This window comes from Myxine glutinosa, chromosome 2 (assembly GCF_964187855.1).
Source record: "Myxine glutinosa chromosome 2, kmMyxGlut1.1, whole genome shotgun sequence".
Classification (NCBI taxonomy): Eukaryota; Metazoa; Chordata; class Myxini; order Myxiniformes; family Myxinidae; genus Myxine; species Myxine glutinosa.
The window spans coordinates 102,010,812-102,037,991 of record NC_136262.1 but is presented as its reverse complement, the minus strand read 5'-3'; the positions used below and the strand labels follow the sequence as shown (position 1 = coordinate 102,037,991).

Sequence of the window (27,180 nt, the reverse complement as noted above, 5' to 3'; positions counted from 1 at the left end):
CGGCAAATTGAGTACCAGTTCACTGGTAATTCCCTGTGTGTCGCAAGAGGCGACTAACAGGGTTGGCGGCAGGAAGGGCATCCGGCCGTAAACCATTGCTTCAAAAAGGGGACCACAGTGTCCGAAAAAGGTCGACCCCTGCTCTGCAGGAAAAAATGGCCTCTACAGGTGGTTCCTTTTTTTTTAGAGGCTCATACTAACTATAGATGGTGCTCAGACACACAATGCGCAACAGTTTAAAAGACCTTTACCTTGTCCTTCTTTTCTCAACACTGTGCGGGATAAGGTGTTCTATGAATTATCCAGTTAAAGTTTAGTTTAGTATAAAATAATGGAGCTTAGGTTAGTTATCCACATTCAAGAAATTCATATGAAATTACTGACGTTTTGTTATTTTATTGCATTACCTTACAAAAAAAAAAAAGACGTGTAATGATGTGTTCATTTTACAGTATATGGTCCAGAAAGACCTCTGTTTTCCCCCAGTAACTTCCAAGCTTTTGAAGCCTTTCTAAATGTCCAAGATTCTCCTTGGTGAAAATAATTCTACTTTGTCAGGTTGCAACCTGCAAAGTCGAGTTTAATATGTCTGAGACCTTCATTGATGTGCTTTGGATTTTTTTGTTTCACTTCCCAACCCAAGGAGCGAGCGTTGTTGGGGGCGAGGAGGAGTCCGCGAGCCCCCTGCATCATGTGGCCGGCAGCAGTGGTTCTGTGTCTTCTGCGGAACCAGGAGCCGATGCCATCCTCATCGGTATGAGACGAATCCCTGTCATCGAGAATCCACAGTACTTTAGCGATACTCCAGAGATGGACTCCAGCACTCCCATGTGTAAGTGATTGTTTCCACTGACGTGCTCAAGCAGGTCAAGCTTTTTACTCATTGAGTGAGTCAGTGTGAGGATGTGTGAATGAATGAAGTGATTCATGCAAATTATGGTGAGTGTTGTGATCATTTTAAATAGTCAGCAATGTTTTAATCTATCAGCTTACAGTGAGTCCACCAGAGAGTCCACTTTTATAAATCTTTCAAAACTGTTCATATATCTGAGGTCACCAGTGGACAGAATAATCGGTCAATGAATAATTGCTCGCACTACATTTGTCAACACTAAAGAGCAAGTACTATTCACATTTTTATGCCTCTGCCAACAAAATCTCGGAAGCATTATGTTTTCGGGTTGTCCGTCTGGCTGTCCATCCGTCCGTCCGTCTGTGCGTCGGTAATATGTTCTCGTTACCGCGATAACTTGAGGGGGGCTGAAGGGATTTAAATCAAAATTAGATCAAGTATGTACTACGATGTAAAGATGGACTGATTATATTTTTGGGTCAAAGGTCAAAGATAATGTTAGGTGAAAAACCAGGGATAACTTGTGGACCAGCAATGTGATTTTGACAAAAGTTGGTACAAGTATGCATTATGATGCAAAGATGAACTGATTTGATGTTGGGGTCAATAGGTCAAAGGTCAAGAGTCTGTGATAGGTTTTCGGTACCTCAATAACTTAAGAACGGCTGAAGGGAACCCAGTCAAACTTGGTACAATTATGTATGACTAGCCGAAAGCACCCGGCGTTGCCCGGGTTCTTTTTGAATGAATTTACTACTATAATTCAGCTTTTACTCGCGGCCGTAGAAGATTGAGCTCGCCACCTAGCCTATAACCTTCCCGGGGCCTGTCCCGACATTTTTTGTTTTAGAGGTTTCCTCCTATCTTTCACCATTCAGGTGATTAGCGCGTGCAGACAAACAAACAAACAAACAAAAACTTTCTTTTATATTCTGTTACGTGGTCCCCTCGGTGAATACCTGGTCTCGGTGACCCCCGGACCGTGAGAGGAACTTCGCCAGAAAGCTGTATTAAATATGCGCTTTCGCCACGCAATCCATATGAATTTCACCCCAGAGACAACTGACGTTCAAGGATATATTTCAATGGGAATGACCATACAATTGCAATGACACAACCACAGAGATTTTCCCCGAGCAATCAACCATATACAACCATCAACAATTCCCAATTCACAAGCACTTTCCTATGAGTAAGATGGCCATCTTATATACGTGTGTCCCGGTGAGTACTCACGACACCCTTTTGGTCTCGGTCCCGCACAATGTCTCTGGGCCCCTCCTGACCAAGATGATGGTCGCCGTCACCGCACTCGGGCGGTAGAACGAACCCCGGGTGGACGTGTTTTCACCGGGCAGGTATCGTACCAGGCACCGTGGCTGCAGCCCCTCGTGGCCACGCGAAACGGATACGGTAAAGCAAGCCAAACCCCACGCCGCTTGCAAGGCGCGTTAGGCCCCAACCTGCGACCCGCACGCGTCTGTTTGGACGGTGCCGCGAACGAGGCCAGACGCGGGGTCGATGCACGGCCCCACGTCAACTTGCCGTCTCCACCGGGCCGGTACACGTCCCGGTAATTCCTCTCGCCAGACAGGCTTCGGAACGGAACGCCGCTTTTCCACGCAGCGCAAGGTCGATCCCACCTTTTGTCGGAGCGGGGCGAGGAAGAAGAATAATCGTCCTTTTTTCCTCGTGTCTTTTCCTCTTCCGTTTTCGGTCACTTCCGTTTCCGGCCACTCCCTCAGAAGGGCTCCTGACCCTCCAACCACAACAACTACACAACAACTTAATATACTACACACGGATAAGCAAAGACCTGAATGGTAATTCACATACATTCACATAAATATGTAACACTCCCCCCCTTCAAGAAAGAAAGTTTGAACCCAGCGAAAACTTTCTTTGCCGGCCAATTTGGAGAAACAAACCAGATAACTCAACCCCCCCCACATTATCCGTTCCCCCCGGGTACAGTTATCACTTAAAAATAAAGCAACCAAAATTTCACCACAACCCCTCCAGATTACTCCCTCTGGACTAAGTACCAACAACGACATTGTCCCTGCCAAATCAAACTCCATCTCATGACCCTCTGACTTTGACCGTCAGTTTCTTGGGAATGAAGGTTAAGGGGTTGATCAAAGTTCCAAAGTTAAGCAACTCGATAGCACTTTTTCCGGGAGGCCAAGCCGAGTATTCACTACATGGATGCCTTTAGGAACGCGGAGTTCACGGTTAGTCCGTGCAGGAAAGTTCTCTACATGGGCGCCTTGAGGAACGTGGAGTTCACGGTTAGTCCGTGCCTGAAAGTTCACTACATGGACGCCTTTAGGAACGGCGTTCACGGTTAATTCGTGTAGGAATCTTGGCTCGGCGGCTCTGCCGCCTTCAGTGCTTCAACTTCTCAGAACTTCCCTAATAATTAGGGTGGGACCACTGGTCCCTGTAGTCCCATGAATAGCGGTCTCCTTCTCGGCCACTACTTTGCCAATCCTTCCTTCGGGAGCGGCCGTAACTCAGGGAGCCTCCATAATAATATTGATTGCGGCCACCACCAAAACTACCGCCCAGTTGTCCTCTCCTGTAGACCTCTCGACGCCTACGAAATGCCTTCCCTACTGTTATGGTCCGACCCTCCAAATCCTTGCCATTCCAATTCTTCTCTGCCTCTCTGGCGTCTTTTGTGCTGGCAAACGTGACAAAGCCGAACCCTCTTGACTGTTGCGTTTCCCAGTCTCTTACCAACCGCACTTCCACCAGCGGCCCATATCTGTTGAAGACAGAGGTCAGAACTTCTTCCTCTGTTTTGAAGTTCAGTCCCCCTACAAATAACTTGGCACTTTTGTCGCCATCCCGAGCTGGTGTGGTGTTATTTTCCCTGCTGGGCTCTTTACCAACCCTCAGGTTACCATAAACTTGACCCCCGGCCAAATCATTCCCGATAACCACAGATACACCCTCTACAGGAAGCGTGGCTTGTAAACCGACGGTGACCGGTCCTGACACCAAATCGGACTCCAACTGGATGACCTGAAGGGGAGCACTAACACCGCCCCCGATCCCCTGTAAACGAACACTATCCCCCGTTGCCGTCTCCTCGGACCATGGCAAAATGCCTTCAAGCATTAAAGATTGATGGGCCCCTGTGTCCCTCAATATCCTAACCGGTCTCCGGTTAGTCGAGGCTCCATCCAGTGACACAAACCCCTCTGAAATAAATGGTTGGTAACCCTTTTGATGGCGATTTCTTACGCTAGCCATCGCATTCGGAGTTGTAATAGTCGGACTCCGCTCTGGGTTGTCCCTTTTCATGAGGTAACAACTGGACATCAAGTGTCCAGGTTTCTTGCAAAACGCGCAAGTAGGCCCGGAGGAAAAACTCGGGGTCTGCCTCGGGCCCCCCGAACTATAAGTTTGTCTTGGGCCCGCATCCCTCTGATTTCGAACCGGTGGGGTATCATAGTTGTCCCCATAATCATCTCGAGGCCGCCGCCATGTATGGTCGTTCTCCGCACCTGCTGTTCCATAACTCCCCTGCTGAAGTCTAGGCGAGGAGTTAGGTTTGTGGACCCCTATTCGGTGGGTTAAGGCATAATCATCTGCCATGGTGGCTGCGTCCCACAACTTCGGTACTTTCTTTTCCTGCAGGTACACTTTGATGTCCTCGTGGACACACTGCTGGAATTCCTCCACCAGGATCAAGTCCCGCAATGTTTCGAAGTCTTTCCCGACTCCTTTTGACTCACACCACCGATCAAACATGTTTTCTTTCACTCTGGCAAACTCCACATGGGTCTCACTCTCCCTCTTCCTGGCATTCCTGAATTTTTGCCTGTAAGCTTCCGGAACCAACTCATAGGCTTTGAGGATGTGCTTCTTCAGTACCTCATAATCTGCACATTGGTCCATTGGTAGCGCCGAATAAATTTCCTGAGCTTTCCCCACCAGCACACTTTGCACGAGTATGGTCCAGGCCTCCTCCGGCCAGTTTAATTGTCGAGCCACTTTCTCAAAGTGTGGAAAAAATTTCGCGACTTCCTTTTCACTGAACGGTGGAACCAGCCTCACATGTCTGCCCACATCCCAGGTTTTCTGGTTAGGTGTCGACCCCGTCAGCAAGGGTGGTGCCTCTCCCCGTTCTCTCATTAACTCCAGCTCCTTGAATTTGATTTCTTGCTGAAGCTCCATGTCACGTTCCTTTAATTCCCTTTCCGCTTTTCTCTCCTCTGCTTCGAGGTCCCTTGCAGCTCTCCTTTCCTCTGCTTTTTTGTCTTCTAACCTTTCCTGGAGTTCTCGTTCCACTCTCCTTTCCTCTGCTTGTTTCTCTTCCCTCCTCTCTTCTGCTTTCCTTTCTTCTTCTGCTCTTTCCTTTTCTGCTTTCCTTTCTTCTTCTGCTCTTTCCTTTTCTGCTTTCCTTTCTTCTTCTGCTCTTTCCTTTTCTGCTTTCCTTTCTTCTTCTTTTAACCTTTCCTGGAGTTCTCGTTCCACTCTCCTTTCCTCTGCTTGTTTCTCTTCTCTCCTCGCTTCTGCTTTCCTTTCTTCTTCTGCTCTTTCCTTTTCTGCTTTCCTTTCTTCTTCTTTTAACCTTTCCTGGAGTTCTCGTTCCACTCTCCTTTCCTCTGCTTGTTTCTCTTCTCTCCTCTCTTCTGCTTTCCTTTCTTCTTCTTTGATCCGTTCCTGGCTCCGTAATTGCAACTCCAGTTTCCGGAGCTCAACGTCTTCTGGTTCTTCGGGTAGCCACTCCCAGGCTAACTCGTCCCATGTTCCTAATCCCACCATAGATTGTATCACCGTGGCCTGCAACTCTGCCTTCCTCAAATTAGTTCGGACCTCCAAGTTAAAATGTTTGGCCAATTTCAAGAGGTCCGACTTTAGCAACGCTCGGAACTGTGCCTCACTCGGGGTTACCCCAAAGTTCTGTGCCACAAACGCCATGGTGCCTATCGTTAACACCTGTTAACCTTCACCCAAGACTTTACCCCAATTTCTCAAAAATTTTTTTTTACCAATTAATAATTAATTAATAATTTTTAATTAATAAAAAAATTATTATTTTATTATTTTATACAATTTTAAATCCCGGACGTAGACCCAATTGCGAAACCGCAAATCGTAATTTGGACGAGCCCCCAATTCTGTTACGTGGTCCCCTCGGTGAATACCTGGTCTCGGTGACCCCCGGACCGTGAGAGGAACTTCGCCAGAAAGCTGTATTAAATATGCGCTTTCGCCACGCAATCCATATGAATTTCACCCCAGAGACAACTGACGTTCAAGGATATATTTCAATGGGAATGACCATACAATTGCAATGACACAACCACGGAGATTTTCCCCGAGCAATCAACCATATACAACCATCAACAATTCCCAATTCACAAGCACTTTCCTATGAGTAAGATGGCCATCTTATATACGTGTGTCCCGGTGAGTACTCACGACACCCTTTTGGTCTCGGTCCCGCACAATGTCTCTGGGCCCCTCCTGACCAAGATGATGGTCGCCGTCACCGCACTCGGGCGGTAGAACGAACCCCGGGTGGACGTGTTTTCACCGGGCAGGTATCGTACCAGGCACCGTGGCTGCAGCCCCTCGTGGCCACGCGAAACGGATACGGTAAAGCAAGCCAAACCCCACGCCGCTTGCAAGGCGCGTTAGGCCCCAACGTGCGACCCGCACGCGTCTGTTTGGACGGTGCCGCGAACGAGGCCAGACGCGGGGTCGATGCACGGCCCCACGTCAACTTGCCGTCTCCACCGGGCCGGTACACGTCCCGGTAATTCCTCTCGCCAGACAGGCTTCGGATCGGAACGCCGCTTTTCCACGCAGCGCAAGGTCGATCCCACCTTTTGTCGGAGCGGGGCGAGGAAGAAGAATAATCGTGCTTTTTTCCTCGTGTCTTTTCCTCTTCCGTTTTCGGTCACTTCCGTTTCCGGCCACTCCCTCAGAAGGGCTCCTGACCCTCCAACCACAACAACTACACAACAACTTAATATACTACACACGGATAAGCAAAGACCTGAATGGTAATTCACATACATTCACATAAATATGTAACAATATGTAGATAATAGATAGAAGATAGAAGATAGATGATGTAAAGATCAACAGATTAGATTATGGGGTCAAGAGGTCAAAGGTCAGGGGTCCCATTAGGTAAAAAATCTGTTACTATGCTAACTTGTGTACCAGTGATTGGATTTGGACAAAACTTGGTATAAGTAGATATTATAATGCAACGATGAACTGTTAGATTTCAGGGTCAAATGTCAGAGGCCATGTCAGGTAAAATTGTGATACTTGAGGACAGCTGAAGGGATTTAAATCAAACTTTGTACAAGTACGTATAATGATGTAATAATGTGGGCGGAGGCATATCAGTTGACGTCGCGACGTTGAAGAGTGCCATTCTCGTTCATCTAATGACCATACCGGGGAGCAGGTGAGGTCCCATCCACAGAGCCCCATCGGTATCCATGAGATTTGGAAGATCATGTTTTCTGGCTAGCCTCAGGATGGCCAGCCACTTGTTGCAAGTCATGGGGAGTGACCAAAAGGTACTCTACGTCAGGTTAGCTTTTCAGGTTGAGAAAGCAAGCCCCTTGACCACAACTACATCCCCACATGATTCAGTGTACCAGCGCTGAGAGGATTGAGCGGATAGCCCCAGACAGGAAGGGATAAACTGGAGCATGAGAGAGACAGACTGAATTTAATTTCCTTCCTTAATCTGCGTTTCTGCTGAAGCAGTTTAATGACATTCCTTTAAATTTCCCAACAACTATTGTCGTAAATTTCCTTATTCTAACGAAATACGTTTAGGGGAGTACGTTATGCATTATTTACTTCAACTCGAACCTCTTTATCTTGTCTAATAATTTCCCTCACGAGATTGCCATTTTCAGTATTCTGAACCAAAGCCATTGTTTCGCTTTATTTGCTTGTCCCACTTCCCATAAAAATCAATTTCTCTTCGCATAAAACATTTGTTCATTCTAAATAAGGAATCGAGTTTTGAGTCAGAGAGCAGATAAAATGAGGACATTTCTCAGGGTACACATAGTGCTTGCATCCCTAAAAACCCATTATTGGCCCCCAACATCATGCAGGGATGTTTCACATTGTTATTGACTGACACCACACAGCTGGGCATCTCCAGGGCTTTGGTCAAGTGAAATAAATCATCCACTCGCTGTTTGTCCTGAACACGGCTCACCATGTGCGTTTGATGGTTTTCTTTCACTCTCATGGCTCAGAGACCGTTTTCCTACAGTACACTCGCTCTCTGATATTGTGATTTATGAAATCACACAATGATTATGCTGGAATCGAAGTGGCTTAACCATAACTGCTCATGAATCGAGTTAACCAGAGCACTAAAATTAAACCAGAAATATAGAATACGTTGACTCATCAATTTCAATGAATCTGTGGATTTTATTCTGTTAAATTGAATATTGGTTTGTGGATGAAAGAAGTTGTTTCTATCGATCCGATTTAATACTTCACTTGTACAGTGCCTTCAGAAAGCATTCCGCACTTCTTGACTTTTTCTAATTTTGTTATTTTCCAGCCTGAATTTGAAATACAGTTAATTGAGATTTTTGGTCACTGATCTACGCATAATACCCCGTAATGTCAAAGTGGAATTTTTTTTTTAGAAAGTTTTACCAAATAATAAAAAATCAAATGCTTAAATGTCTTCAGTCAATAAGTATTCAACCCCTTTAGTATGACACTCCAAATTGAGCTAATGTGGATCCAATTTCCTTTGATTATCCTTGAGATGTCTCTACAACTTGATTGGAGTCCACCTGTGGCCAATTCAATTGATTGGACATGATTTAAGAAGAAACACACCTTTCTATATAAGGTCCCACAGTAGACAGTGCATGTCAGAAGAGACACTCTGCCATTAAGTCCAAGGAATTGTCCGTAGAACTCCGATATACGAGTAGAATAATGAGGAGGCATACATCTGGGAAAGGGTGTAAAACAATTTCTAGCTTAATGAAAGTTCCCAAGAGCACAGTGAGCTCCATCATTAGGAAATGGAAAGAATATGGAACTACCCAGACTCTTCCTAGAGCTGGCCGTCGGACCAAACTGAGCAACTGGGCAAGAAGGACTTGGTCAGAGAGAACCCAATGACCACTTTGACAGAACTACAGAGTTCCTTGGCTGAGATGGGAGAACCTACCGGTAGGACAACAGTCTCTGCAGCACTTCACAAATCTAGGCTAGAATAGACAGAAGCCACTCCTGAGAAAAAGGCACATGACAGCACGCCTGAAGTTTGCAAAAAGGCATGTGGAAGACTCAGAGCATGACACAAAAGATTATGTGGTCTGATGAGATGAAAATGGAACTCTTTGGCCTGAATGCAAAGCACTACATCTGGTGGAAACCAAGCACAGCTCATCACCTATCTAACACCATCCCTGCAGTGAAGCATGGTCGTGGCAGCATCATGCTATGGGGATGCTTTTCAGCGGCAGGGACTGGGATAGGAGACTTGTAAGGATAGAGGGAACAATGAATGGAGCGAAATACAGGCAAATCCTTTAGGAGAACCTGCTTCATGGTGCACAAGACCTTAGACTGCGGCGAAGATTTACGTTCCAACAGGACAATGACCCCACGCATACAGCCAAAGCAACACTGGAATGGCTTCAGAACAAGAACGAACGTGAAAGCCCTTCAGTGTCCCAGCCAAAGCCCAGCCTTGAATCCCATTGATAATCTCTGAAAAGACTTGAAGATTGCTATTCACTGACACGCTCCATCCAACTTTAAATCTTGCGAATCTAGCTGGCTATCTAGCCACCGCATGCCGGGTGTTCCCCAAAACCCCACCCACTGGCTCCGCCCCTGCATCCAATTCCACTATTTGAACAGAGAACTCACACTGTTCCAGTATTTGAAGAGAGGACTCATCCTGTTCCACTATTTGAACAGAAGACTCATCCTGTTCAAATGTTTGAACAGAGGACTCGTCCTGTTCCACTATTTGAAGAGAATACTCATCCCATTACACGGTATTGAACATGAGGAGAAATCCATTTCACAATTTTGAACACAAGACTCCTGCCATTTCATGATTCTGAACACACGGACTCATGAACTTCCACAAATTTGAACATTAGGACACCTGCTTTTCCATGATTTTGAACAGAGGACCCACCACATTCCATGCTTTTTAACAAGACCCATAAACTTCTGTAATTTTGAATACAAGAGATGTATGACACGATGGTGCAGAGGTCGCGCATTTACCTTCGAGCTGTCCACTCTGATTTGGATTATTGAACCGACTATAAATTGTTGTGTTGGTGGTTCACAGGCAGGAGGGCATCATGTCTTGTGCTGTTGGATGGGGCATTAACCTGGGTTCCTGTCAACCAGCATTGATTGCTGGTTGATATTGGCATTGACAATGTTTCTTGCAAAACAAAAAAACCCATTATTGTCACCAGCTCCCTGCCCTGCCCTAATGTACATGGGCATCGTGGGCACAGCTGTGCCTCAGTAATTATGCACCAGCCAGCTGAACTCATAATCAAATCCAGGTATAAAATGCATTTTCAAGAACAATACGAGTCATCTGAATGTGAGGATTGATTCCAGGACTTTCAATACTACCGCAAAATTTCCTTACCACAGCATCCAAAAACGCTATGGCTTGGAAAGTGCACCAAGTTATTGCTGTCCTTGCAGAGGGCAGTCTGTCACAGTTAAAAAAAATGAAAAAGTGTCATCAAACAGCACAAAGTATTAGCTGAAAGATAACGTTTGACTTCATGCTGAATTTAACAGCCTTTCTCATTGTGTGTAGTTGCAGCATTCAAGCTTCTTTGAGCTGAAATGATGCTTCATCAAACTCATTCTTGCTGTTTCTTTCATGCCAGCGGGGTCTTATGTGCTGTCACTGTGAGCAATTTCCAAATCCCTATTAGATAATCATTTTCTTGTTGCACTGGAAGCATTGAGTTGAACATCATTTCATAGCCGGCCTGGTTGGTGTCCCATCTGACACTTAAAACCTGCAATCAAGGCTCACAGCAGAGTTAAATGATGAAGCGCCAAACACCGTGAACAAACGAACAAGGGAGAGTTGTGGAACAAATGTATCTGGGGTGGACAAACAGATAAGACAAAGAGGGTAGTAAAGAGAGTTGGACATTGGTGATGAGTTGTCATCTTGAGAGACTGGAGCGAGGAGCAAAAGTGAACCTGTGTCTGAAGCTATCATTTACTACTTTGTGATCCTGACAGGATGGTGCAGTGATGTCACACTTATCATTGAGCTGTGTTGTTGTCTGGGTTTGATTCTCTACGAGGGTATAAACTATTGGATTGATGATTCGCAGGCAGGGTGTTGCATCTAAGTCTGCCCTTCTTCAGATGGACGTTAAGCTGGGGATCTGTATGCCACCATTCCTCATCTACAAACTGCACTGCGTTAGTGACACTATTCGCTGTGTGTGCTCTCACAATGATGCTACTAGCACCCACAGGCTGTACATGAGAATAAGAGGCACCTGGTGGGGAATGGATGACAATAACAAATGTGACGTGCAGCAGAGGTCCAGCAGACCGGTACCTGCCTGCAAAACAAGAGCTGCAGTCGCCTGTCCTGGTATCTTATTGAGTGATCCCAATGAGGGTTCAAAACCTCATTTGCCACCAAGTCAAGGAATTAAAACTGAGATGATGGAGCTCTTGCCAAGATTGGAGAGCAGCATTCCATGGCACCGCATACCGTCTTGTATGCAAGTAAGGAGCCGAGTGATGCCAAGGAAGAATTTTCCCAAGTGGAAGATTGTCAGACGACACCTGATTTTAGATGGAAGTTTTGATCAGGCAAAGCAGGAGCAATGCATGGAAGTTGGTCGAAGGTTGGCTGTGGAATGAGATTGCAGGATAAGTCAATTAGCAATGACTTGCCGCACGATGCCACAACTTGATGGTCAATTTCCATAGACTTTGTGACTCGGACAATCACCTCTTAATGCCCTTGTAGAACATTCTGGCTTTCTGATCTCCCCGAATGTTTTCATATCCTGCACGTGATGCGTATGCAAGGCATCATAATCTTTTGACACTCTAGAGTCTAGAGTGTAGACAAACTCCTTGATATTTTACATAATGGATGTCATCTGTTAACCACACACATGAAGGATTTATTTGAATAAGATAAAGTAAAAAAAAAACTGGTAGCAATGCCATTGTGTGCATACAAACAAATCATGAAATGGCAGGAGTGAAGGGACTTTCTTATCCGCAAAAAAATAATATTAAAAAAAAAATCCAAATACAACCAGAGAAGGTTATCCTCAGATGCAACATGTTTGGTGAACTCATCTTGGTAATGACGCAAACAGATGGCTTCTCGTCGTCTTATTGCGAAAACACATTTTACAAAAACATCCTGAAAACAAATATCCTAGACCCTGAATATCAAACACTTAATCCATCCATCCATCGATGTTTGCGCGTGCCAAGTATGACACAGGCCGGGTAGCATTCACGAGTACATCCATTTCAAAGCCAGAAAGGGTAGATCTTATAGATGTTGATTACAGTGAAGCAAAAAGGAAAAGAATAAGAACCACTGAAATGACCTCTCTGGATTTTGTTTTCATTCTCTCTTATGGAAAAGAAAACAACCAACACTGCAGCCAAAAACAAAGAAGAATGTCCCACTTGTTTTCAAACTTCCGTTTGCAAAACCCTTTCCAAAATCATCATAATCCATTATATCTTTGATTCATTATATTTATATTTCATTATATTTATATTTATATTTCATTATATTTATATTTATATTTATATTTATATTTATAAATATATATATTAATTTATAAATATTTTATATTTATAAATATAAATATTATAAATAAATATATTATATTAAATATAAATTATATTAAATAAAATTAATTAAAATTGTATTAAAATTATATTAAAATAAAATTATATTATATTAAAAATAAAATTATATTAAAAATAAATATTATTATATTAAAAATAAAAATAAATATATTATACAGTATTTATAAATATATTATATTTATATTTATATTTATATTTATAAATATATATATTAATTTATAAATATTTTATATTTATAAATATAAATATTATAAAAATATATATTATATTAAATATAAATTATATTCAATTAAATTAATTAAAATTGTATTAAAATTATATTAAAATAAAATTATATTATATTATTATATTAAAAATAAATATAAATATATTATATTTATATTTATATATATATATATAAATTTATAAATATTTTATATTTCTAAATATAAATATAATAAATAAATATATTATATTAAATATAAATTATATTAAATAAAATTAATTAAAATTGTATTAAAATTATATTAAAATAAAATTATATCATATTAAAAATAAAATTATATTAAAAATAAATATTATTATATTAAAAATAAATATAAATATATTATATTTATAAATATATTATATTTATATTTATATTTATATTTCATTATATTTATATATATATTTATATTTTATATTTCATTATATTTATATTCATTATATTTATATTTCATTATATTTCATTTAATTCATTATTCATTATATTTATATCATTAGATTTCCAAAATCATCATAATGCATTATATCTTTGCCAGACATTCATAGCTATTACACCTGTATTTTTAGCCCCCAACCGACGTTAGACTGGCTGCAGCTTACATTTTGATTCCATCCGGAGCCTCGACTCAAAAATGACTGGACGTATCTTTCATATTTGGCAACCTGGGCATGAGGTATGCAACCATGCAGCCTAGACATGCAACCTGGGCCTGAGGGACATGAAATGGTTTTGGGATTGAAGCCAATTTGCAATTTTGGCAATAAAAATGGTTTTTTTTATATGCAAGAGAATTGTACAGGATTTGGGGAGCCATTATTTATTTATATTCACTTTACCATCACCACTACTTACATACCACCTCTAATTGTTTATTCGTCCTCTACCGGTTTCAATGGAGGGACTATAGGTTTGCTCTAGCTCTGAATGTCCGTCCGTCTGTCCGTCCCACCTGTGGTTTTCCAGACCTTCTGCCCTTACCCTTTAACATATTCAACTGAAACTTAGCACATGGCTTTATTACGATAAGTTACAGAACGAGTTCGACTTTCAGGGCGTTTCATCAATTTTTTACAGTTAGTCACTTTTGGACTTCGAAAATATCACACCCATAAAGGACAGGTATAGCAAAGCAATTCTCACTCTTGTTTACTTGTATAAACTTTACCCTCGACACTAACAACAAACCACCTGAATTATTTATTTATTAATATACATTCTATCATTGTATGCATACACATATTTATTTATTTAAATGTAAAATCTACGTATTCCATGTTTAATGTGCAGTTGGAGGCTTGATGAGGATTTGTATTGTTTTTTTTTTTCATAATTTTATTTTATTTTGTCTTGAGAAGAAGTAACATTCTTTGACAATACCGATTCCTTCAAAACAACTAGCCCTGGTGGAATGAGTCCCACAGGTGTGAAGATCTCTTCAAATCAACCTTCCTTATCCTCGATCATTGCTTTTCCTAACTTGACGTGCTTCTCTCTGGGCACCTTTTCTTTCAAGTGGAAAGTGATGAATGACATGGACATGTTTTCATCTGTTCACGTTTTGTACTTTTCATCTATGCAGCTTTTCATGCCGAGCCAAAACACAAAGCAGACCACAAAGCTATTACAGACCTGGTCAGCATGAAATAGAACGTCTCCACAGTGTGATTTCAGACTTTGTGGTTCTTTGAAGGCCTATTAAACTGTCCAATATAATACGTGGGTAACAAATTAATGCCTGTTTTGAGAGAAGCAGGACCTGTGTGGTACTAGCTGGCCACAGACAATGATGCTGTGGCTGGGTTAGAATGACCTCAACTTTCATGGAACGTGTATTTCAGCCATTGCGTTTTATTCCACAGTGGGTGAAGTAAAAGGAAGGCTGGCAGGATAGCTTAGACTGAGAGGTATGTGCACACATCTCCTAGCTGTTTAACCTAGGTTCAAATCTCGACCAGGCTATAAACTGCCACACTGGTGTTTTGCAGACCGGCCGATACATCAATGTATGTGCCCTCCCTCGGAAGCGCGTCAAGCCACAGGACCCATCTCTCAACACTGGTCATTGTTGGGCGTTAAAGATCCCACGGGGTCCTTCACAAAGAGTAGGCGAGTTATTGCTGGCACCGAAGTGAAATTTCAAATTTCTGCCTGGACTTCTTGTCTTTCACGAAGAGCAGGCACTCTTAGGCAGGTTTATCACCGCCACTGAATAAATTACAAATTATTGCCAAAACTGTGGATAGCAAGTTCCCTGGTCAAATTGTATAGTCCTTAACACTAGGTTACACTGCTTACAATCTCCGAGTGTGGTTGCTGTCTGGGCAACAACTTTTGCACGACAAACAAATTCATCAGGACGTTCACTCTTCATCGGATGTCATCAGGACAAGTTCTGGTGTGCAATCGAGAAGCTGATGGAAAGCGTGAAAGATGAGGAAGTTGTTGTGGTAGGAGGAGACCTAAATGGACATGTGGGAAGGAGTATGGATGGTTTTGAGGGAGTTCATGGGGGTTACAGATATGGTGTGAGAAATGTAGAAGGTGAATAGATTTTGGAATTTGCTGATGGAGCTGATTTGTTGATTTGTAGTACTCAGTTCCAGAAAGAGGATAATAAGCTTGTTACATACACGTCAGGTGGGTCGACGACAACCGTTGACGACCTGATGGTGCGTAGGCGAGATAGGGGGCACCTCCGGGACACAAAGGTGATCCCGGGGGAGGAGGCTGTTTCACAGCACCACTTGGTTGTCTGCGACATAAGGGTGAAAGGCGCGAGGAGAGCTCGGCGGGTGAAGTACCAACCGAGAATGAAGTTGTGGAGGTTGAAAGAGGTGACAGTGAGGGAGGCATTAAAAGAGAGGCTGAGTATGGTAGAGGATGATGTGGTTGAGCTTGAATGTGGTTGGATGTCAATGAAAGATAGTCTGTTGGGAGCCATTGGTGAGGTATGTGGATGGACTGAAGGACCACCGAGGCACTCGGAAACATGGTGGTGGGATGATGAATTTGGAAAGAGGATTGACGAGAAGAGGAAGAAGTTCAAGGAGTGGCAGAAGGCGAAGGGTACAGGAGCAGAAAAAGCAGAGCATGAAAGTTATAAGGCAGCCAAGAAGGCTGCAAAGAAAGAGGTAGCAAAGGCGCAGGAGGCATGTAGGAAAATGTTCGGAGAACGCTTGGATTCGGAAGAGGGTCAGAGAGCGGTATTCAGGATTCCAAAGTAGATAGCGAAAGAGAGGTGTGATGTGATGGGGGTTAGTTGCTTGAAGGATGAAGTGGGACAAATCATTGTGGACCCAGATGGAATTAAAGGAAGATGGCAGAGATATATGGAAATGCTGTTGAATGCAGAGAATGAATGGGATGGCAACATAGAGAGTAACCCAGTTTTATGACGGACACAGAAGATAACTGAGAAGGAAGTTGAGGAAGCGATAAAAGCAATGAAGAGTAAAAAAGTGGGAGGGCCGACGGGAGTTGTGGGAGATATGTTGAAGGCAGCGCAAAGTTGGGGTGTGAAGATAATGACAGAGATCTGTAATCTGGTGGTGAAAGAAGGCCGCATTCCAGTGGATTGGGAACTGAGTACCCTCGTCCCTCTATACAAGGAGAAAGGTGACCCTCTGGACTGTGGCTCTATCGAGCGATAAAGTTATTGGAGCATGGAATAAAGGTATTGGAAAGGGTGTTGGAGAGGAGGATAAGGAAGAAAGTGAAAATCGACGAAATGCAGTTTGGATTTATGCCAGGAAGAGGAACGACAGACGCGCTTTTTATTGTAAGGCAGTTGCAGGAGAAGTACATGGAGAAGAGGAAGAAGTTGTTTCTTGGGTTTGTTGATCTGGAGAAAGCAATCGATAGGATAGGGTTCCACACGAAGTAGTGACATGGGCATTGATGAAGTTAGAAGTGGAGGAATGGTTGATCAGAGTAGTGATGGCAATGTACGAGAGAGAAAGTACACAGCTGTAAGGACGAAGGACGGGAACAGTGGTGAGTTTGAGGTGAAGGTGGGAGTGCATCAGGGGTCGGTACGAAGTCCACTACTATTTGTAGCTGTGATGGAGGTGTTGGCTCGGAACGTAAAGGAGGGTTTACCGTGGGAGTTGTTGTATGCAGATGCTCTGCTGTTGATTGCAGAAAGTATGGATGGACTGAAGGAAAAGATGAACAAATGGAAGGAATGTATGGAGACAAAAGGTCTGAAGGTGAATATCAGAAAGATGAAGGTGATGGCAAGTGGTAAAGCATGTGGTGAGGTGGAAAGAACTGAGAAGTGGCCGTGTGCTGTGTGCACGAAGGGTGTCGGAGTGAATTCCATTCAATGTACAATGTGAGCTGAGTGGGTTTATCAAAAATGTAGTGGTCTGAGAGGGTCATTAACCAGTATGGCAGCTACATTCAAATGTAAGGTGTGCACAGAGGGAGCTGCAGATGGAGGAAATGTTGAGTTGGATCTTGGAGACGGCGTGAAGCTGGAAGGTGTGAAAACATTTTGCTACCTCGGAGACATGCTGAATGGAGAAGGTGGATCAGACTCGGCAACGGATGCTCGAGTGAGATGTGCATGGAAGAAGATTTGGGGACTGAGTGGCGTGCTGATGAGGAGGGGAGTGTCGTTGAAGCTGAAGGGAAGGGTGTATGCTGCAGATGTGAGAAGTGTTATGATTTATGGGAGCGAGTCATGGGTAATGAACGTAGAGCAGCAACGAAGGCTGGAAAGGGTGGAAATGTTCTGGAAAGGGAGTAAAATGGAAATGTTGTCCCCCCTCCATCCCCTCCCTCACCTCAAACGGCTACACGGCTGACTCCTCACGTGAAAAAGCTGAATGCCTCAACTCTGTGTTTGCCTCTAAATCTTGTGTCCCAAACTGATCCCTCTCTGTACCCACCGTACCCAGTCGTACCCAGCTGCTCCTGGACTCTGTGTCCTTTCCTCCTGACAAGGTGGAAAAGTTTCTGTCAACCCTCGACTCTGATTCTGCAACTGGTCCTGACGGCATCAGCCCACGGGTCCTAAAATCATGTTCTTCCGCTCTTTCACTCCCTCTCTCTGTTCTCTTCACCCTCTCTTTTGCTCAAGGTCATCTGCCATCTGCTTGGAAATCAGCCAACATCACCGCTTTGCACAAAAAAGGTGCAAAAACAGATCCTAGCAACTACAGACCAATCAGCCTTCTCCCAATTATCAGCAAAGTCATGGAATCCATCATTGCTTCAGATATGAAATCTTTCCTCTTCTCCAATGGCTTGATCTCTGACCATCAATTTGGTTTCAGACCTGGCCACTCTACTCTGGACATGCTGCTTCTGCTTTCTCAACAATGGATGGAGGTCCTCAACGCCAAACAGGAAATTAGAGCTGTCTCCCTTGACATTTCACGTGCCTTCGATACGGTCTGGCACCCCGCTCTGCTCACCAAACTCTCCTCCTTTGGTATCCATGGAAATCTCCACGCATGGCTGCGGACTTCCTCTCTTCACCTCAAACTCAATCGAGCAATCCCAGCATTTTGCGAGGAAGCACATAAAAGACAATTAACTTTTTGGACTTACTTTGACACACATTGTGGAATCCGCTGCAGCACGCAAGGCTCTTGGTAAATGGGCGGCCTAACGAAATCCGGGCCTGGAATCCGGTCGAGCTAGTTGTGGGGTCCAGGCCAAGCGTAAAAAAAGGCTTTCAGCGAGGCAGCCGAGGCATGGGGAGAGGGGAGAGGGGAGAGGCAAAGAGGGGCAGAGAGGGGCAGAGAGGACTCTCGTCGTAGTCAATGTGTGGCCCTGAATGGGTTTCTCTCATCTCCTCTTCCTGTTCAGGCTGGAGTTCCCCAAGGCAGTGTTCTGGGCCCTGTGCTTTTTCTGGTCTTCATCAATGATCTCTCTGACTCTCTTGAAAATCCTCTCTATCTCTTTGCTGACGACTTTACTCTCTGTCGCTCCATTCCTCATCCCTCAGATCGGCAGTCTGCAGCCTCCTCACTCTCTGCAGACCTGGACAAAATCACAGACTGGGCAAACAAGTGGAACATGTCTTTCAATCCTGACAAATCTCACACTCTTACGATGTCTCTCCGAAAAGACCGACTGGACAACCCTCCCATCCACTTTCTGAATAATCCTCTCCAAGAAGTTCTGTCACTCAAGCTTTTGGGTCTCACTATCTGCCATGATCTTTCCTGGGAAAACCACATTTCAAATCTGGCCTCCAAAGCCAGTCGCCGACTGGGCATCCTCCGTCGTGCGAAGTCCTTCCTTGGTACACCTGAGCTCCTCACCACTTACAAGGCTTTCATCCGCAGCTCTATGGAATACTGCTCTCCCCTCTGGTCTGGTGCTCCTGCCTCACACCTAGCTTGTCTTCACGCTGTTGAAACCAAAGCGTTCAGAATCATTGGAATCTCCTGCGATGAAGCTAACTCCAAGGGCCTTTCACTCACTCACCGCAGGCAGGTTGGTGGTCTTTCCGTCTTCTACCGACTCCTCTCTGACCTTGCCCCCCCCAGCTCTCTCTGGGCTCTGTCCCCCAAATATTCCTACAGGTCGCATAAGATCTGCCTGCAACCCTCCTATGGTTAAACTACCAAAATCAAGACTTTCTGCTCACCTTCACGCCTTCATTCCTCTTTTCTCCTGCCTCTGGAACAAACTCCCTCACTCTCTTCAATCCCACTCCACCCTCCAGGTCTTTAAAACAGCTCTTTACCACCATCTCTTATAGTTCATGGTGTTATGTAGAATTATTATATGTAAGTGCAAAATTTGCTACACTAGTGGAACCAATGTTTTTTTGCATCTATATACCCTTGGCAACAAGACCTGAGTTGGTTCCATTTTTTTCAATGGCGTCTTCGGCGGCCATTTTGAATTTCAAAATGGCCGCCGTTTTTTGCAATTTTGTATGTATTCTAATTTCTATAGTCTTAAATTACACATAGATAACTATAATTACAATAATAAAAGAAATATGAACATTTGCTTTATTCTTTTTTATCTTACAGGTATTCATAGACAAGTTGGATTTCAGCTTCACCGCCGCATAATGTCATCGTTTGAAGAGCCGCCTTCTAAGAAGCAATGCATAAGTTACGAACTTTGTGTATTCTGCCAAGAGAGAACTCCTGAACCTTTGGTTGACGTTGCTCATGCCAATTTCAAATGTGCAATTTCAAATTTCCAGGGAGCAGCCACCACCAAAACACAATCACGCAATGAAAAGATAAATGGAACATGTGCACTTATTGGACAGCACATCATCCAGGAGTTCAAATCTGATCGGCAGGTGCAATATCAGCCAAAGTCCTCAACTTCAACCTTCAGGTTCACAACTGAAACGCCATTAGGGGTTGGACTTTCACTCCATAGCCATCATGCACACCGCAGTCGCAGAGACATAGACATGTTGTACCAGAGTGGCGTTGGTGTTTCATATCAACGTGTAAAGGAGATCACTTCAAAGATTGCCACCACAGTCCAAGAGAATATGAATGAATTCAATGGCGTTTACGTGCCTCCAGGACTGTTGAAAAATCTGCCAATCAGATGCTCAGCTGATAACATAGATGCGAAGGTAGACACAGCTGATGGACGGAACACATTCCATGGGACTGCTCTTGCTGTCTATCAACGAGTTCCCCCAGATGTATCAGAATACGAGACTGTAGCTGAACCACTGAAGCTGCATGACGACACCTCAACAAAACTTGAGAACATCCTGCCAACTGTGACTGAAATGTCTGACTGTACAATTACTGGTAACCCCAAGCCAAGTAGAAGTCCACGCTATGAAAACTTTAAACTTGGTCAGTATCAAGATAAAGTTGTTAATGCAACACAGCAAGACTTTGCATGGCTACTTTCACGGTATTCACAGAGGCACCATGAAGAGACATCAGACGGTATACCAGTTTGGTCAGCACACAATTCTCGTGTGTGCACTCCAGAAGAGAACAAGACACCCAACCTTGATCAAGATCACACAATGCCTATCATTAAGGCACCAGCTCATGAGTGGACAACACTGGTGACAGTTCTTGAGAAGCTTTCGTACCTCAATAGTGTTGTGTGTCCAGAAAACACCGGAACGATCTTAGTTACATTTGACATGGATCTTTACAAGAGGGCCCTAAAGTTAGAATATCTTCATGACCAATATGCTGGGAAATGGATGGTATGCCCTGGTGGTTTCCACACTGTCTTGTGTGCACTAAGGTGCCTTGGGAGGACTGTTGAGCACAGCGGGCTTGATGAAGCTTGGAGCAAGGATCTGTGCAGCACTGTGACAGTAAATCAGATACTCAATGGGAATCACCACAATCGTGCTGTTCAAGCTCATGAGCTCACATTAGAGGCATTCTTTGATTTCTGGCTTTCAGAATTTCTGAAAGAGAAGCCTGCAGTTGTAGAAGCTCTATCTGCCTGTATGGATAACTTGATAGAAGCAAACAAGAAAGACGTAGGCATTCAGGAAGCCCATCACCAACTTCTAATGGAGATTGAACATCTAAACTTGGAAAAGCAGCTGAGTGATTTTGACTGGAGCCACAGTAAATTCCCAATGTATCAATGGGCACGAATGTACATGAGGCAAGTGTTGGTGCTGATTAACTTCACACGTTCACTGAAGCAGCCAGATTTCTTCCTGTACTTGGCATCTCTAGAAAATTTGTGCATATACTTCTTCAGCTACAACCGACTAGATTATGCTCAAAACAAGTTGTTAGCCAAAGATATTTCTCAAAAAACGTCTGTTAACTGGATATAAGTGTTCTGGTGGATTTTCTGTACAAGGAATGACAAAAATGCCAGAAAAAATGGTTAAACAAAGTGTTTTATGTGAAAAGATACACACAAAATTGCAAAAAATGGCGGCCATTTTGAAAGTCAAAATAGCCGCCAAAGACGCCATTGAAAAAAATGGAACCAACTCAAGTCTTGTTGCCTAGGGTATAAGGATTCCAAAAAACATTGGTTCCACTAGTGTAGCAAATTTTGCACTACAGTGACACAACACCATGTACTATTATCTTCCCCCATCCAAAACCTTGATCTTTTCTACCCCCGCTAATTTCACCCAAAATCCTACACTTTTTTTTTTTTTTTTTTGAAATACCAACTTCTGTCCTGGAAGTCTTTGGTCCCCTTGTGTTTTATACCTCTCCCCCCCCCCCCCCCACCCCCCTTCCCACGCCTCCTCCCCCCAAGCCCTCTCCCTCCCACACTTCTCTTTGCTCTCAAATGTTGTGTTTGTGTGCTTCCCCTTCTCTCCCCATCTTGTCTTCCGCTCCCTCTTTTTATATATTTTGTTTGTCTGGTTGATTTGTTTGTGAAATAAATGTTAGCTCTTTCACGAGCCTCGATTCAGTATACTAAAAAAATAAAAAAAATAAAAAATAAAAATATGAATGGTTCGGTGGATGTGCGGAGTATCGTTGAGAGAGAGGAAGACAAATGATGAATTGCGAAAGATGATGGGAATAGAGCCTGTGATTGATGCTGTGAAGAGGAACAGGTTGAGATGGTTTGGTCATGTGTTGAGGAAGGATGAAAGTGACTGGTTGAGAAGAGTGATGGAAATGAATGTAGAAGGAAGTAGAAGACGGGGAAGACCGAGAAAGACTTGGCTAAAGATGGTGGAAGAAGAAATGCGGGCAAAGGGGTTAACAAGGAGAGATGCAGAAAATAGGGCAAAATGGAGAAGATTGTCATGGGGACCGCAAGGCTAACCCCCGCTCTAGCAGGGAAAATGGCCTTAAAATGCCTGTTATTGTTGTTGTTGTTGTTGTTGTTGTTATTCACTCGTTTCATCGGAGCAGTCATGTTAGACTATAAAGGGCAACCAACCGACGAATTGAAATAATGGAAGGGAAGAGGACACGTGTAAAAGAGGATAATGAGTGTTGAATGATCCAGCTTTGAACATCTTGAGATGTTTCTTTGTAATGTTTCTGTAACTAAAGAGGGATGCAACATAACCCATAATATATATATATATATCATAATTTATATATATATACACACACACACACACACACACACACACACACACACACACACACACACACACACACACACACACACACACACACACACACACACACACACACACACACACACACATACAGTATATATACATGACAACTTTTGTGGGCACCTGCTTCAAGTGCTTGCTTTTTGAGTTGGGAGAGAAAAATAAAGGAATATTACAAAGTAAACATGTAAGAAGTCATAACAGGACTGGAGTCCAACTCACATCAGTATAGAAGGAAACATAGGCTAGTGAAGAAAATAACTCGGCAGGCCGAAAGGAAATATGGAAAGGACATAGCCAATAATATTAAACATAACAGAAAGACATTCTTTAAGTGTATGAGGGGTAAGGAAAGGGTTAAGAGGAGTTCGTGCCCAATGGGAAATAGCACAAGAGAATTGGTGGATGATGAGCATGAGATGGCAGACATGTTAAATAGTTTATTTACTACTGCATTTACAAGGGAACAGTCAGAGGAACTTGCAATAGTGGAGGCCGGAGAGTATCTATCTATCTCGGGGAGAGCAGGGGCTATTCAAAGAGATTCAAGTAGTGGAAGTGAAGAAAGAGCTAGAAAAAAGTCCCATAATATGCATCTTCGAGTATTGTGGGAGGTGGCAGAGCAGATAAGCGTGGTGTTAGCGGATATATTTGACATCTCGTTGGAGTCAGAACAGGTACGAGAGGATTGGAGAGTAGCGAATGTAACACCGTTATTTAAAAAAGGATCCAGATGGTGATTGGGCACCTTCAGACCTGTTAGTTTGACTTCAGTGGTGGGAAAGGTGTTGGTGACTCTAATTAAGGAACTCATGGGGAAACATTTGAATAACTTCAAACGAATTAATGGTAGTCAGCATATGTTTGCTAAAGGGAGGTCATGTTTAACAAATTGATTGGAGTTATATGAAGTAGCTTCTCATTGGGTGGATGGAGGAAATGCAGTGGATGAATTACCGCATATCTCGACTTTCAGAAGGGATTTGATAAGGTAGCATGTAGGAGGTTGGCAGCCAAGGTGAGAGCTTGTGGATTGACTGGTTGAGTAGCAAACTGGATTGGAAACTGGATTAGTGATAGGAAGATGTGATGAAATACAGACTTGGCATTTAATATGGAATATATATTTTTTCTTGACTTGGGTTTACTTTCTTAACTCAGTATATCAATCTGGTGAGTTTCTTTTACACATTGGTGATTTATTTGTTGAAAGAACCATGTCACTGATTGTCTGTCGCAGCAAGAAGTCAACAACAGGATTATATCACAGGTGGCGTTGCAAAATGTACGGACAGGTGCATTTGATGATTGGCTTCACAGTCGGGAAAACAAGGGTTGTTGCGTTCTGTATTAGTGGAAAACAACTGCTGCACGTCTCCAAAAGTTATTGCCGCTTCCTCTGGAGATGGTCCGTCAACTCGACAATGCTGTTTGTCATGGAGTGGTGGCTTTACGAAATTACGGCATGAAACAGCGTGCTATTGCTCGGCAGTATGGCATCACTCAAGGTCAGGTGTCAAAGATCCTGAAACGAAATGCTCAGAGGGGTGTCCTTACTCCAATATCGAGGCCAGGACGTCCCCGCAGAACCACAAGGAGGGATGATCGCCAGCTGCACCGGTTAGTCCGCAATGGCCGTACCACGTCAGCTAATCGGCTTAGGGCTGAGTGGCAGCAACTGACAAATGTGCCTGTATCCAGAAGGCTAGTCAACCAACGACTGGTTCAAGCAGGCTATCGTGCCAGGCGTCCCCTGAGAAAGCCACGCCTGACCAGACAACACCGCCAGCGCCGATTGCAGTGGGCCAGAGAGCACCGTCAATGGCAGCCAGGACACTGGAATCACGTGATCTTCAGTGACGAGTCTAGATTTCTGGTCTATCGTCAAGATGGCCGCGTCCGAGTGCGCAGACAAGTGCATGAAGCCTACAACAAAGATTGTATAGTGCCAAGAGTCCAAGCTGGAGGGGGTGGGGTGACCGTTTGGGCTGCTTTTCATGCAGCGGGCAAAACTGACCTGGTTGTCCTGAATGGAAACCTGAACCAGTTCAAGTACAGGGCCATTCTGGACCAAACATTGCTTCCATTTGCTCGTGCAGCCTTTCGAGGAAACTTTGTCTTCCAAGATGACAATGCACGGCCTCATCGTGCTCACATGATCCAACACTTTCTTGCTGACCGTGGTGTAGAGCATATGGAGTGGCCTGCCATGTCCCCGGATATGAATCCGATAGAGAACTTGTGGGCAGAATTCATGCGTCAAATCGACCACTTGGACCAGCAGCCGACCTCTGTGCGTGAATTTCAGCAGGCTATTGTCACTGCATGGCAAGCGATTCCTGTCCAAACCTTGGCAAATCTCGTGAACAGCATGCCTCGACGTGTACGTGCTCTCCTGAATGCTCGTGGGGGTTACACGAAGTACTGAACTGTAATTTTACTGTCTGTAATCCCAGTCGTAATTTAACTTTTGTTTTTGTTAAAAAAAAATTGGCTAATGTGCAAAATAAAGAGATACTTCTGGAAAACGTACAGAAGTTTAACACAGTACTGTCCATGAATTGAGTTCGATATCAGTTTACATCACTTTCAAGGATCAATTTATTTGTTTTGAAATGTCAAATGTAGTTTCTGTTTCTTTTAAAGGTCACATTAACAAAATCTAGAATAATTTCCACATAATTCCAATGAACTTTTGGTTCTAAGACATCTTGAAAAGTAAGTTCACCCCCACAAAAAAAATATTCCATATTAAATGCCGAGTCTGTATGTTCTATTGTCTCAAGCTGAGTTGCGAGACTATCCGCGTGAAAGGAATGACCTCGAGGAGGCTTATAGAGACTGTGTCCATTCGGTGCGCTGGAGGTGGCATACCTGTATCCCTGCGCTGTAGACTATCGAGATTTAACAGGTACGTAAATGCTTGCTTGCAAGGAAATAGAAAGAGATGTATGCTTTGGTTGCCTTGATATGGAACTAATAAACGGTATTCTTGTGTTGTCGGATTGGCTTGAGAAATAGTTCAATAAATCCTCAATTATTGCCAGAGGACTGAGTTTGATTCCACAACAGAAGCAAAGAGTGGCTGTGAGTGCGAGGATATCTTGCTTGGAGGATGTAAGTAGTGTAGTACCTCAGGGGTTCAGTACTAGGACCATTATTATTACCCTCGCCAGAGGAGAGGGTATTGCATTCGAGTCCGTTTGTTTGTCTGTCTGTTTGTCCGCACAGAATAAATATGATTTTCTCTGCAACCGTTGGTCCGATTGACAGGAAATTTTCACCATAGGTGCAACTCCACCTGTAGAATTTGTAATGATAATTATGACGTCATTGGTCACGTGTTATGGCCGCCATCTTGGAAAAACCGAAAAAATTTGCACCACTATATCTCCAAAAGCGCTGAATAGAAAAAATTGAGACGTGTTACGGATTCGTCACGTCCGTTGTTGTGGTTTTCATCCACTGTAAACATTTTTGATTCCATGTACTATTATTGTTGTCGTTTAAGGGACAATGGAGATTATTATTTTCAAAAGGTAAAAAGTTAATGTTTTAAATGAAACCGGAACCGGACGACGACGACGAAGAGGAAGAGGAGGAAAAAAAGGCGGAGCGAGTGAGTCGGAGAAGAAGCCTAGCTGCTTCGAGGTCTGGAGCGAACGACTGGCGAACGAGAGTCACGAGTGAACTTTGGGTTTCCCAGGAAAGAGATTCCTGCGACAGAGTTGTTATCGCTGTGACAGATCCACCTGCGTGTCAGGTTTTGCGGTTGATTCCAACGATAATCATTGTAGTGCCGTTACGCCTCGAGAACGGGCCGTCGGCCATTTTGACTCACGCGCTTTGCGCTTCGCTCAAGGTTTTTCACTTCGCTTTAAACCATTTTCACCGCATTCAGACGTTAATCTGGTGTGTGTGTGTGCAACGTGGCTTTTGAGTTGGAAATCTGCGGTTCGCCGAGTGGGAGCTGTGGAACGTCCATACCCGAGGGTGTGATTTCCCAGTCGCCTTGAGGGCGCCTTTATGCAGCTTTGGCAGCGGGACTGTGACTGTCATCCGAACGGGATTCTGGTCTCGATTAGACATCGTTCTGACGATCGCTGGAGCGGATCGACTTTGGCTGGATGCCGGAATACGACTTTGGCTTGATGCCGGAAT

General features: G+C 43.7%; 1 protein-coding gene across 1 annotated transcript in view; it reads left to right on the top strand.

The window, feature by feature from the left end:
* Positions 1-27,180, top strand: part of NTRK2 (neurotrophic receptor tyrosine kinase 2) — a 168,715-nt gene that overhangs the window by 57,438 nt on the left and 84,097 nt on the right. Inside the window, exon 8 of the mRNA XM_068107643.2 lies at positions 644-832. Coding sequence (XP_067963744.2) covers positions 644-832 — 189 coding nt within the window. The remainder of the gene's footprint in view (positions 1-643; positions 833-27,180) is intronic.